This window comes from Ictidomys tridecemlineatus, chromosome 5 (genome assembly GCF_052094955.1).
Source record: "Ictidomys tridecemlineatus isolate mIctTri1 chromosome 5, mIctTri1.hap1, whole genome shotgun sequence".
NCBI lineage: Eukaryota > Metazoa > Chordata > Mammalia > Rodentia > Sciuridae > Ictidomys > Ictidomys tridecemlineatus.
In genome coordinates this window covers 150,841,806-150,855,582 of record NC_135481.1, presented here as the reverse complement: position 1 = coordinate 150,855,582, position 13,777 = coordinate 150,841,806, and the positions used below count along the sequence as shown (strand labels likewise).

General features: G+C 38.8%; 1 protein-coding gene across 6 annotated transcripts in view; it reads right to left on the bottom strand.

The window, feature by feature from the left end:
* Positions 1 to 382: 382 nt before the first annotated feature.
* Fan1 (FANCD2 and FANCI associated nuclease 1) overlaps positions 383 to 13,777 on the bottom strand; it is a 33,506-nt gene continuing 20,111 nt past the window's right edge. For 4 of the 6 annotated variants that reach the window (XM_013356304.4, XM_005320061.5, XM_021722839.3 and 1 more), the window contains 5 exons: positions 13,399 to 13,549; positions 8,758 to 8,861; positions 8,327 to 8,521; positions 7,669 to 7,797; positions 383 to 700 (listed from right to left, as the gene is read on the bottom strand). In XM_013356304.4, the coding sequence (XP_013211758.2) occupies positions 563 to 700; positions 7,669 to 7,797; positions 8,327 to 8,521; positions 8,758 to 8,861; positions 13,399 to 13,549 (717 nt within the window). In that variant the 3' untranslated portion in view covers positions 383 to 562. Of the gene's footprint in view, positions 701 to 4,513; positions 4,655 to 4,703; positions 5,365 to 7,668; positions 7,798 to 8,326; positions 8,522 to 8,757; positions 8,862 to 13,398; positions 13,550 to 13,777 lie in introns of those variants that run through there. The other 2 variants (XM_078051296.1, XM_040275934.2) reach the window with 2 other exon arrangements.

The following is a 13,777-nucleotide window of genomic DNA, read 5'->3' as shown; positions in this document are numbered from 1 at the left end:
TGGCAATCTTGCCCTAACTGGTAATAGCAAGCATCTACAGATGCTGTACTATAAGAAGTTAAGAAATTCAAGAGAATTGTATAATTCCTGAGGCAATCTGAATCTGCACTGTTGTTTCTGCCCTTCTTGAGTAGTCACAAAACAAGAATATTTAACAGCTAAATGTGTAAAAGAGTATAGAAAGACTTGAATTCAAGGGTCTTCGTTTCCAAATTATTTGTTACTTTTATAGAAGACCTCAGCTGAAAGCTATGAACTATGTTTGCATTTTTGTTTTTGCTTTTATTTTTCTTAAGTCTAATTTATTGGCATAGATGTATTCAGCTCCTAAAATGGCCAACGGGGTTTTGACCATTTATAAAAAAGACCATTATCCACTGTGTGGCATCAATTCATGTATTTCAAACAGACACCAAGTTCTCCGAGATACAGACACTATACAATAATCAATTAGTAATTCAGGTTTATAACTGATGATAAAATCAAAATTAAATACAATGTAATACTACTTTATGCTTTTAAAAATACTACTGTATGAGTAAATATTCCCAATTTGATGGCTTTAGCTGAGGCCTTTGCTCTTAGCTCCAACTGCAACCACATGGCAGACTTCTACTTCAGCCCCCAACTTCTGCAGTTCATCCAACCAGATCATTTGCTTTTGTGAAAGTCGATCACTGGGACCTTTAACTTCTACAAGCTGGAAGATAAATTTTTAAAAATTAGTATTCTACTGAAACTTTTCAAAAATTAGTATTTTACTGAAACTGAACAGTTACCCAGATGTTAGCTATAGTCATTTTCACTCACAATTATTTATAAATGACTTACTCTATTACACTACTCTTTACATATACAAAGCAATACATATGTAAAATAAATTGAGAAATATTTCTGTTCAGTAGAAACTAGGCAGTTATTCATAAGGAATTTGCAAATTGATTCTTAGTATAAAACTATTGAAAATTTATTTTAAAGCAAATATTATTGTTATTCCCCTATTTAAAACCATCCAATTACTTGTTATATTTACAACTGAATCTAAATTTCTTATCCTAACCTACAAAACTAGGATCTGGGCCCTACCAATCATTCCAAAAGCCTCCTTTCAGATTAACCTATGCTCTTTCCAAGGGCCCTCACACTATTCCTCTATTAAAGGACATTTCTCCCTGTTTTTCATATGCCTGATTTCTTATCTTTCAAGCAGCTTGAACCTATCTCACAGGTCCACCATATCTCTAAGGAGATGGATGGAGCTTCATGTACTTATTTACTTCATGGCAATTTATCACAAGATAGATATTTTTATTACAGATCAATTCCATAAAGGCAGGAACTCTGTCAGTTCTGTTCACTGCACACTACTGAACTAGGAGACAGAAATAAAAACAATCCCAGGGGAAGTATAGAAAAAAACTTTTTAAAACAGTATTCTGTAGCCTAATGGACATTTAGGGTCCCCAAAGGAAAGAGAGGAGAAAAAAAATTATTTTTACTGAGTAATGGCCAAATTTTTTCCAGATATGATGAAAACTAGAAACACAAAACTTTAATGAACCCAAGCCCAGAAATATCAAGGATAGTACTACACTAAGAAATACAATGATTAAAAAGTATAATCATCAATAAAGGGATTATCTTTAGAAACAGCCAGGATTTTTTAAATGCTAGCTAGAAGAGAGTGAACCAGTATTTTAAAAGTATTAAAAGAACTGTCAACATAGAATTCTGTGCACAGAGAAAATAATCTTCCAAAAATAATGGCTAAATAAAGACTTTTCAGAAGTCCTATAAGACCTAAAAAATATGATTGGAAGACCTCTGCTTCAAGAAGATGTTAAAAGAAATTTTTCAACTAGGAAAATGATACCAAAGGGAAATGTGGATCTGTACAAAGGAATAACAAGCATTAGAACTGGTCTATGTGTGTAAATAGACCCATTAAGTATTTAACTCAGCTGCAGAAAGCAAAAATAATGTGTTACGGAATTTATTATGTGTAGAAGTGAAATGCATGAGAACACAAATGCTAGGAGGGAGATAGATATAAGAATAATCTGTTGCACAGTTATTCATACCATACATGAAATGTGTAGTATCACTTGAAGGTAGACAGTAACTTTTAAGATTAGTACGACCATGTAAGAAACACAACAGAGTTGTATCCTATAAGTTAAGGTAAAAAAATGCAATCTTTAAAAGAAAGAAAAAGAAGAAAAGGGAGAACAAAAGAGACCTGAGACAAAGAGAAAACAAGTATTAAGATTCAAAACCAAGCATTTCAGTAATTACATTAAATTTAAATATTAAAGACAAAAGTTAGACACCACGATTAAAGGCAAAAGTTAGGCTGGATTAAAAAGACTAAAAGGCAAGATGCAATTATATGCTGCCTATAAGAAACTCATAGAAATATAAAGATAAAATAGGTTAAAAGTGAAAGAATGGAAGCCAAACATGGTGGTGTACACCTATAATCCCAGCAGCTATTTTGGAGGCAGGAGGATCCTGAGTTTGAAGCCAGCCTCAGCAAAAGCAAGGCACTAAGCAATTCAGTGCTGGGGATGTGATTTGGTGGTCAAGTGCCCCTGAGTTCAACCCCCAATACGGCCCCCCAAACAGTACAAGTGTGGAAAAAGATGTATCATATTAACACTAAACAAAAGAATGCTGAGAAATTTGATTTCTAAATTTAAAAAAAATTATCAGGAATAAAGGAAGGACATTTCAAAATGATAAAAGGTTTGATTTGTCAAAAGGACCTGACAACTCTAAATGTATGCATCTAATCCTAATTTCAAAATGCATGAAGCAAATATTGATAGAGATGCAAGAAGAAACATACAAATTCACAGTTATAATCAGAGATGTTAATGTTCTTCTCTCAAAAGTTTATAGAGCAAGTTAATAAGGAATAGTAAGGACACAGAAAACTCAAACAACAGTATAAATCAACCTGAGATAATTGATTGACATTTTAAAATACTGTTCCTCTTTCCCAACAAGTTAAACACATATTTAAGTTTGCAAACAGAAGAGTCACCAAAGCAAACCGTGTAAGTAAGACTATATAAAACGTCTAAGTCTCAAATTTGCTAAGATCCTAGTCATATAAAACATGCCCTCTGATTTTAGTAGAGGAAACCACAAATCAACAGCTGAAAGATAACTGGATAAATTGACTCACTTGTAATCAAGTTGTGGTTCAAAAAAGAAATCAAAAGGGAAAGAAGAAAGTTGTGGGTTTTTCTTTTTTCTGTTTTTCTGGGTGCTAGGGAATCAAACTCAGGACCCTGCATACAAGCACTCTACTACTGAGCTGCATTCCCAGTTCCAAAAAAGTATTTTGAACTGAATGAAAATGAAAACAACATATCAGATTTGTGAGATTCAGGTAAAGCAGTGCTTAAAGAAATGTATAGTGCTAAACACCTTTATTAGAAACTTTTTAAAATTGTTCTTTTTAGATATACATAACATTTTGACATATTATACATACATGGAGTTTCACTGGTTGTGTATTTATATATGAACATAGGAAAGTTATGTCTGACTCATTCTACTGTCTTTCCTATTCCTTTCCCCTCTCCCTTCCCTTCATTCCCCTTTGTCTAATCCAATTAACTTCTATTAGAAAAAGAAACTTTTGCTTTTTTTGCAAATGACAAAGCAAATTTACTTCCCAAACAAATACACTGTGTTTTCCTATGAATAATCCAATATAATCAACAAAGAAATAATCAGTAACTTTATTGAGCATAATAAGTAAGTTTAGGAAACCGACCAAACATAATATTAAGGTGTAACCATGCACCAGTACTACATAATTAGAATATGATATTTGAAACTGGACTTATAAAAAGAAACTTTCAAAGTAATGGTTACAACTTCCTCTCTAAGAAACCATAAATAACAATTAAATCCAAAGTAATCAGAAGAATGGAACTTATAAAGAGAAGTGCAGAAATCAATGAAACAAAGACATTAGAAAAAAATCAATGATAACAAAAGCTGGTTCTTTGAGAAAAATCAATAAAATTGATAAATCTCCTACCAGATAGGTCACAAAAAGAAAAGATACAGAATAAAAGCATGATAGAAATAAAATGATTCTACAGATATTTAAATAACAAGGAGAAACAGGAACAATTTTATGCCAAAAAAATTCAACAATTTACATGAAATGGACAACTTCTCAAGACACAAACTCCCAAAGTTCAATCAATATAACATGAATAGCTCTATGTTGATTAAAAAAGAAATGTAGAGTTTTGAAGTTTCCCAAAAAGAAAACTCCAGGCCTGTTGGGCTTCCCTGTTTAATTCCACCAAAGATTTTATGGACTAATAATAATTGTAAACAAACTATTCCTGAAGACCAAAAATGTTATTTTCCATCCCATTCTATAAAGGCCAGTAATATATTGCCCTGAAACCAAAACTCAACAAAGATATTATAAGAAAACTACAGATCAATATCTTTCATGAACATATATGCAAAAATTATAATATTTTACAAAATCAAATCCACACTTTATCACAATTATTATGTGAGGCATATCTAAGAAATGCAAGTTAGGTTGTAAGATTGAAAAATCAAGTGGTAGAGCATTTACCCAGCATACAGGAGGTCTTGGGTTTGATCCTCAGCACTGTAAAAACAAAACAAATAAATAAAGATTCCAAACCAAGCTCTTCTGGGAAATGAGGGACAGTGAAATCACCTGGAAGATGAACCATCATGGCCCAGAGGAACTGCAGAATCTTCAGAAAGACTTTAGAATACAGAATAAATCCATCTGCATTCTGGGTACCAGAAGAGAGAAACTTGCTGAAATGATCTTAAAAACAATCCTAGAACTGAGCCAGTTTTCCAAAGTGTTTCCAGTTTTCTCACTGGCTGGAGAAAGCTGACTTTTGATGAGGAAGCCCAGGATACTGTGCATGAAGCAGTGGTAGACATTGTAAAGTTGGATGCTTTCAAAGTCACGATGTTGGATACCGTCGTCTGGGTACCAGAAAAGTACCCAGGATGGAAAAATTTGTTTATTTTGACTAAGATTATGTGCTAAAGTCTGCCACGTCATCCAGAGTAGAAGGGTGCAAACATTTCAACCTGCTTTTATCCAAAGGTACAGATAAGTTGAGTAATTTTTAATATCTACAAGTTAAGAGAGAAGTGGAAGCCAGGGCTAAAGAAATATTTAATTTTATTGTTACTCAGTATTTAGGCCTGGAGTTCTATTAAAAAACAGGCAAGAATCTCACTGGAGTGAATGGTTGATCGGGAAGTTCTTGAGTCTCTTGGGCCTCTGGCTGCTCTTGGCCTGTGGTGACTTGTGGCTAGAGTGATGTTGAACAGCTGTTGAGATCAAGCAATGAGTAGATGGAATTCTGAATAAAAGGGCCAGCCAAGACTTGAGGAAGCCAACAGTTTCCTTAAGCCATAGCCATAATGAAGAAATGCTTCTTACTGTGAAACTTAATACCCATCACCAATTTCTGGGTCTAAAATGTCTTTACTTTTGTCACTTCAGTATCCTCAGCCACCCATATCCAATCAAGAAAGGATTGTGTTCTATATCACTGGTTCAAGCCTGATTGTACACACCCTCACTCACACCCTTTGAATCATAATTTGGGGGATGTGGACACAGGAATCTGTAGTTTTCTGTTGCCTTTTTTTTTTTTTTTTTTTTGTACCAGAGTCTGAACTCAGGGGCACTGGACCACTGAGACACATCCCAGCCCTATTTTATATTTTGTTTAGACACAGGGTCTCACTGAGTTGCTTAGCACCTGCTGTTGCTGAGGCTGGCTCTGAACTCAGGATCCTTCTGCCTCAGCCTCCCAAGCCACTGAGATTACAGGCATGTGCCACCATGCCTAGCAGGAATCTGTAGTTTTCTTTGAACTTCCTTGGGTGGTTCTGATAACCACTGTTTGGAAGGCCTTATGTACTATCTCAATGAGCTCTGCTGTACAGTTTACAACAGTCCTGTCTTTGACTTATACAAGTACTAATTAACTATACATAACTGCTAACCTGACTATTGTGTGCCTTTGTAACTTCTTTAGAATATGTAATAAAATATTTAAAGATTCAAAAACCAATGTAAATTATGTTATTAACATAGTAAAGAGAAAATCATATAATAATGTCAAATTTTTAAATATTTTTCATTGCAGATGGACACAATGCCTTTATCTTATTTATTTACTTTAATGTAGTGCTACGGATCAAACTGAGTGCCTCTCATGAGTGAGGCAAGCACTCCACCACTGAGCCACAACTCCACCCCTAATTTTTTAAAAACATTTGACAAAACCCAACTAACTCCTGATAAAAAACTCTTAGAAAACTTAGATATAAAGGAAAATCTCTTAATCTGATAAAAGGTACTTACAAAATATCTGCATCTGACACAATACTTAATAATGAAAGACTAAGAGCTTTCCCTTAAGATCAGAAACAAGGGATGCCAGTCTTCCCACTTACACTCTATATAGGAGGTTCTGCCAGTGCAATCAGTCAGGAAAGAGGAAAGAAAATATCAATACTAGAAAGGAAGAAATTAAGACTCTCTTTCTTAGCAGACAATCTGAATGCTAATGTAGAAAATCCAATGAAATACACCAAAAAGTTTTCAGAATACAAATCAATGTGCAAGAATCAACTATATTTCTATATAGTAGGAGCAAACAACTGGAAGTTGAATAAGTAGCATCAAAAATATAAAATACTTAATAAGGATCAACTTATATTTTAATTTCTCTTAGAAATGTTTTTAGTTTTCAGTGTTCAGGTTTTGTATATCTTTTAACAGGTTGATCCTTATTAAATATTTTATATTTTTGATGCTGCTTCTTCAACTTCCAGTTTGCTTGCTGCTACTATATAGAAATATAATTGATTCTTACATATTGATTTGTATTCTGAAAACTTGATATGTCCTTTTATTAGTTTAAGAACCTTTTTGATATCTGACCAAAAATATGATTCATTAAAGAAAGGTAAGCTGAATTTTGTCAAGATTTAATACTTCTGCTCTTCCAAGACACTATTATGAAAACGAAAAGAGAAGCCATAGACCTAGATGAAATACAACAGAGACTTGTATCCAGGAAATATATATATCATATAATATACATAATATACACACAAGTTTATTTTTAATCTCGAAACTCAATAAGAAGCAACCAACCAACCAGTGCAGCATAGCAGGGCAGGATTCAGGGTAGGCAAGTAAGGTACCCCATGGACAACAACTGAGGAGGTGCTCACTCTCAGGGAGCACAACAAAGCTCTTTGTGTCTACACCCTATGGGACCCACTCCCTCTGAGTGTGTGCCGGACCTGGTGACTTATTCTGAGAACAGAAACAAGAATGATGGATTGCCACTTCCATGATGAAAGTGCAGGAGACCTGGCCTTCCATCAGGCTCAATGGCTCCTCTTACTCACCTGCTCTGATGAAACAAGCTACTTTGTGGTGCACAGCCTGAGGGAGGACAGACACCCCCTGCCCAAACCCCTGCCCTTGGCCCAGGAGCTCTTGAGGAATTCAGTTTTGGAAGCAGCCACACAAGTAGTGTCTAAAGTGAGGCCTCTGATTCAGTTGCAAACAAAATTACAAACATAACTTTCCATTCTCGTTCCACTGACCTTAAAGCGGTGATTCTGGGAGTTCCACACCACCAAGTCAGGGAGGCCCCCTCGGCAGTGTCGAAAGTCAGCAGCCAGTCGCCTGCACACACCACTGAGGATGGGACCCCCCAAGCAGGAGACAAGATCCTGAACACAAAACACATGAATATTTCATGTTGTATTTCATCCTCAAATAGGCTTCAGCAACTATGAGACAAAGAACAACTCCAGAGTAGTCCAACAGAAATGGATTCCAGATACACCAAAGATTGTTTTGCTGCTTATACAGGGACCAGAGCCACTGCCAAAAATCCCCACTAATGAGCTCTGGGGAACCAGTTCTCTTCAGTCAGTTATCAGGCTTCTGCCCTGTGTGAACATTCTGGGGAACATCTGAGGAAGAAGGAACTTTAGAGTCAGAACTCAGGAATATGACTGCAATGACTCATAGAGGCCAGTAGTTAAAAAGAGACAGAAAAGAGTCCTGTCAAGCAAAAAGAAGCTATCTGTATGTGTGTGTGTGTGTGTCCCTCTCTTTCTTTCTCTCTCTCTCTCTCACACACACACACACACACACATACACACCTGTGTGCATTTTGATAGTTGCCAAAAAGACACCCCGGACCAGGGAGACATCACTTTGGGACCAGCTCTTGCCACACATATGAACTGTTACCTGAGCTTGCCGAAGAGAAGTGAAGCGGTCCCATCTGACAAGAGAAGCCACTCTGCCTTCCTGGGCCTGCCATGTGGCTGCCACCCAGGCTCGCAGGCTCTCTGCAGGGGCACTGTGAATCATCTGCAGTCTGGCCTCAAGGGCTGGGCCCCTGCTGGTGAAGAAGCTGTCTGTGCACAAGTCCAGTGGGGATGCCTGTGTCACAGAGAAAGCAAGCTCTCACAGCATGCCTAGAGAGCAGACTCCTCAACAATACTCAAAACCTATGCAATTTGGAAAATGGCCAGTTGGTTGAAACATTCTTCTTCTCAAAAGGTTTGCAAAAATTATCTGATATATATAACCAATATGAAAGGAATTTATTACACAAGTGGGTGTGAATCACAGGTGCATGCAGAAGGGTCTCCTCATGAGCAGCACTGACGACTTACCTGGTAGGCGTTTCTGAAGACGTCTGGTATCCCATCCATGAAGATTATATCCCACAGAAGGAGGCCATACAGGGTGCTGAAGGTAGACCCTTCTCCATGGATCCCTGCAACAAATCATACACATGGAGGAAAAATCAGTTTTGTCTGTTTTCTTTTTCGAAAATGCCACTGTCATCTGCTGCATATTCAATTTCAAGGAAATAATAAATATTTTTAGTCTGAAGAAAATGCTAGTTTCATGCCATTCCTAAATCATTTTCTTATATTATTTGCATACAGAAGCCCACTGAAGGGTGAAAATCTTAGTAATCATGGAAAAGTTCAAATGAACATTGCAAAGCCACAAAGCAGTGTTTTTCACTTTAGTGAATAACCTAAGGAACATGTTTTCTTAAAAAAAAATACTAATAATAAAAAAGCAGGTTCCCTCTTCAGCTCTGATTTAGTGGTGGAGGCTGAGCTGGGTGCAGAATCCACAAGCAGGCTCTGTGTCAGGCATCCCCCAATACCCCTCAAGAACATGTCCATAAAGGGACTGACAGGAGGAGACTGGGGAGCAGTGGCCATGTCCACACCCCTAGACTTAGCAGGTGATGCTACACTTCACCTCACTTACCTACACACTATATTGCTTTGGCCTGAACAAGGTCTTCCCAGTGTTTCCAGTATTCAAGGCTTTTATAGAAGCTTTCAGTCTTAAAAACCATTTAATTTAGATACTCCATCCTCATGTCCCACATACATTACTAACTGGGAGATCACCTCAGAGAAAGAAATAAAGTGCCAGATCACTGAAAGCCAAAGGCAGAGTCCACAACCAGATAAGAGTGGGCTTTGGCTGTTTTGCTAAATGGGATACCATTAAATGGGTTGGTCATTCATCCACCAACCATTCTTTACCTCTCCTTTGGCTGATATTTTTCATTCCATAATAAAATTAACTTAATTTTTTAAAAATGGGTTTTGGCATAGCCCCATACCTCTGTCTCCAGAGAGTTCCTGTTTGTAGAGCTATTCTGAGCTGAGCTTCTCTGTATATCACCACACCCAAAAGGGAAGGCAACCACATGGATACCTCTCTGCACATTACTGCTTTGGCTAAAGGAGGCACCAAACAACAGACCCCATTTCTGACACACTATGCACACTGGCAAGAAAGTTCCTCTGGCTGGCCAGACTCTTGACACTGCAGGCCCTGGTCCACATGTGTAAGGCCACAATGAGCACAGGGCAGAAAGCCGAGACCAGACAACACCACTCATCTGCTTGGGAGGCTGGCCTGAGGGGCTGCTTGCTCACTATGTGCCTTCTTGGGCCTGCCATGTGGCTGCCACCCCGGCTCGCAGGTTCTCTGCAGGGACGCTGTGAATTATCTGCAGTCTGGCCTCATGGGCACAAAAAAGTGCTCTTGGGACAGAGACCAGAGTCTCCATCAGCAGAGTATATGACCTGTTCCTCTGTCCTGCATTCCTGAGCTGTACCAGACTCTCTTTGTTCTGTCCCTGTCTTAGTTCTAGCCCCTGGTCTCTGCAGCCTGTCTCTATGATTCAAAAGAACAGAGGCAAAATCAGGACTTGTTTGGAGCCACTGGCTAAAGCCTTGAACTTTACTAAAAAGCTTTGTACCAGGATACTGGGCTCCTGTCCTGCCAGGAAGAAAGTTAGGCCTTGACTTCTAATCAGCTTCCTGTCCTTTTGTATATACTGCTCAGTCAGGAATATGGAGGCCAGAATTGTTCCTGAACTTCGTGGCAAGCCACGTGATGCATGTGGACTCCAACTAAAGTCATTTTTGGTGCAATCCTTCTGAGAAATCCAGAAATAATCATCCCTAAAGGGGTTTGAGATTACCCTTATGTGAAATCCCCTCTAGACTAAAGCCCAGCAAGTATTCAGCTCATTTTCATTGCACCAAAATTAAAAAATGAAAAATATATTTATACAGAAATATATTTTTATAAAAACTATTTAGTATTCTATGAAGAGAATTTTCCAACAGTTTGTCAGGGTAATGGCTTGGTTTACAGCCTGCCCTTTCTTTCAGCAACTGCCCAGCTTTACATCTCCTATGACATTATCTGGGAGCTGGAATTCTCATTCTGTTCTTTTCTGTCTAGGCTTTTCAGGCCTACTGTATCTCTGTTTTCACTGGCCTCCACACTTCTTCCCCAATAGCATCACCCTTCCCTATAATAAAGATTATATAGATTAATCTTAGCACTCACCAGAAAGAAACCCATATTTTGTAAAATTCTATCTTGTAGTTATCCTTCTAAAACTGTCATTAATCTGAACACTCACATGATGCTGAAATGGAGTAATGTCTTGATTTTTACCTATCTGAAGATATCGAGTGTTTTTTCACACTAGTATCCCTACAGCACAGGCACAGGGAAAATGCTGCCTGGACGTGAGGATGGGAAAGACTTGTCCCCAGGAGTGGCCCATGTGAGCTGCAAAACAAGTACCATGAGAGGACACCTGGGGTCAGCTTCCAAATTCTAGGGGAAATCGGTAGGAAAAGAGAGAAAGAAGACTAGAGCTGGGTGAGTTTAGAAGATCAGAAAGGTTTTCCAGTTTTTTAATTTTTTTTTTTTTTTTAGTTACAGTTGGACACAATACCTTTATTTTCATTTGTTTTTATTTTTATGTGGTGTTGAGGATTGAACACAGCACCACACATGTGCTAGGTGAGCCTTCTATCACTGAGTCACAACCTCAGCCCCAAGGTTTTCCACTTTTGCAGAATCATGGTCACTATCCTCCATAATAAAAAGTTTCATAGAAATCAAAAATCAAAACAAAACATTAGAGCCAGGCCCTCAGGGTATTTCCAGGACAACTAGCCCTACTTTATTCCTTATCTTAAATTTAGAACAAAGGAGATTCCTCTGTAATTCTTCCCTCTTGATTTACTTTTATTCTTCTACTCAGTACTAGATTCTACTAAGGGCCAGGAATGACAATTTTATTTTACCAATTATAAGGCAAGTAAGTGCTCAATGTCTTCACTTGACCCTGAACCTTAGATAAAGCACTGAATTTACAGTGAGATCAAAATTCTCCGAGACCAAAATCAAAGAAAGAATAAAAGAGGGGAAGAGAAGCTGATGTTGGTGAATACCCAAACAGAAGGAGTTTCTAAGTGACCTAAGAAATGAGTCAGTTATTTTGTAAAAAATGAAACCCTTATCTGTTGTTATGTAATAGTGCTTGTGACAAGAGACATCCAAAGCAGCTCTCTTTCTGAGTGACTCCACAAACATACAGCCTGCACAAGCAGGATTCAACCATAACACATGTGGTCCACAACTGTGCCTCACTCCTAGGCGATACAGCCATGGCCAACAGGCCCTTCTGAGCTGTGGTACGGGAGGGTTCATCCTCTATCATGTCTGTGTATACAAGAAAGAAGCCCTAAGAGGAAAGCTAACACCTCAAATCTACTAACTGACTGAGTGAAATGTCTGCAACAACCATGATATGAAAAGGAAGAGCAAGCACATTTAAACTAACTCATGTATATTTTTCTCAAATGGCCAGTCCCAGCTCCAAAATATGAACTTTGTCATAGTCAAATGTGCACTTCCTCTCTTAGACCTGCTCAGCATATTCATAAACTCACCAGGTGGAGCCCCCAGAGATTGACTGTTGTCACAGACTGAAATATCCTAACATTCTTAAGAATAGCACACAGTTGGGCAGGAGGCAACCAGAGGTCAGCTCCACTTATTCTTGAGTCGAGAGGTACACGGACAATGGATTCTCCAAGGAAATGAGGTAGCAGGACTTGGGGTCCAAGTTCATCACTCTAGGAGGAGCAGATCCTTCAAGCTCCTTTCATTTATGACCTGATTCTGGGTCTGATAACCCTCTCAGAAGCAGCGCAGCCCTCAGTCCCTGCACCAGGTTTGACATCAGGCAGCCTCTCGGGCAGTCCTCTGCCCTTTCTTTTTTGTTTTATACTGGGGATTGAAGTCAGGGGCACTTGACCACTGAGTCACATTCCCAACCTGATTTTGTATTTTATTTAGAGAAAGGGTCTCACTGAGCTGCTTAGTACCTCACCCTTGCTGAGGCTGGCTTTGAACTTACTATTCTCCTGTCTCAGCGTCCCCATCCGCTGGGACTGTAGGCGAGTGCCACAGCACCCAGCATCCTCTGCCCTTTCTTACTGCTCACTAACAGCTATGACAGCTAAAACAGTCTCTAATGTCCCACCAGAGAACACTAATCTTCACAGGCATTAGGTGGGGAATACTGGGGAATGGGAAGAAGACCCCCTTTAAAAATTGTAGCTAGTAAAACTCTTTTCTATACTCCTTGATCAGCAGTATCTTTTTTTTTTCCCCCACAGAAGTACAGAGGATTGAACAGGGCCCAGTATATACCAGGTTAAGTATTCTACCAAGGAACTACATCTTCAGCCCTTTTTATTTTATTTCAGTATAGGGTCTTACCAAGTTGTTGAGGCTAGCATCAAATTTGTGATCCTCAAAAGCAGCTGGGCCTGGCTTAGCAGTGTATTCTACCATGGGCAGAGGAAAGAGAGATGATGGCAACCCACTATTGACAAACCATCAGGAAATGCTGTTCGCCTACACGCTGATTGTCTGGAATAGGTGAAATGTTTTCTGTTTACCCTGGTCAAAGCCGTTGCATCTGTAATAGTCCAGCGCCAGCTCCTCCACAGAGCACAGTACTGTGGTGGGGTCAGTAGTATCCCCAGACTCCATGACAAATACAGACTTGCCCATCCCACGCTGTGGGCACAGCCTGCCCGTGATGGTCACCTGGGACAGCAGCAGAAGAACATCCATTAGCTTCACTTCACCTCAAAGTACCTGTAAGCCTGCCTGTAGAGTCCTGGGGATAAACCTTCCTAATGCTAAAGCTCTGCTTTTAACAGAGTACAAAGTGTGTGACCCACACTGGCACACCTATAAGGTTCTGGCCTTTGGAAAGCATCTGTCATGGGAGGAACTCTCCAGATCCCCCATTTCCAGGAGAAACCACCAGAT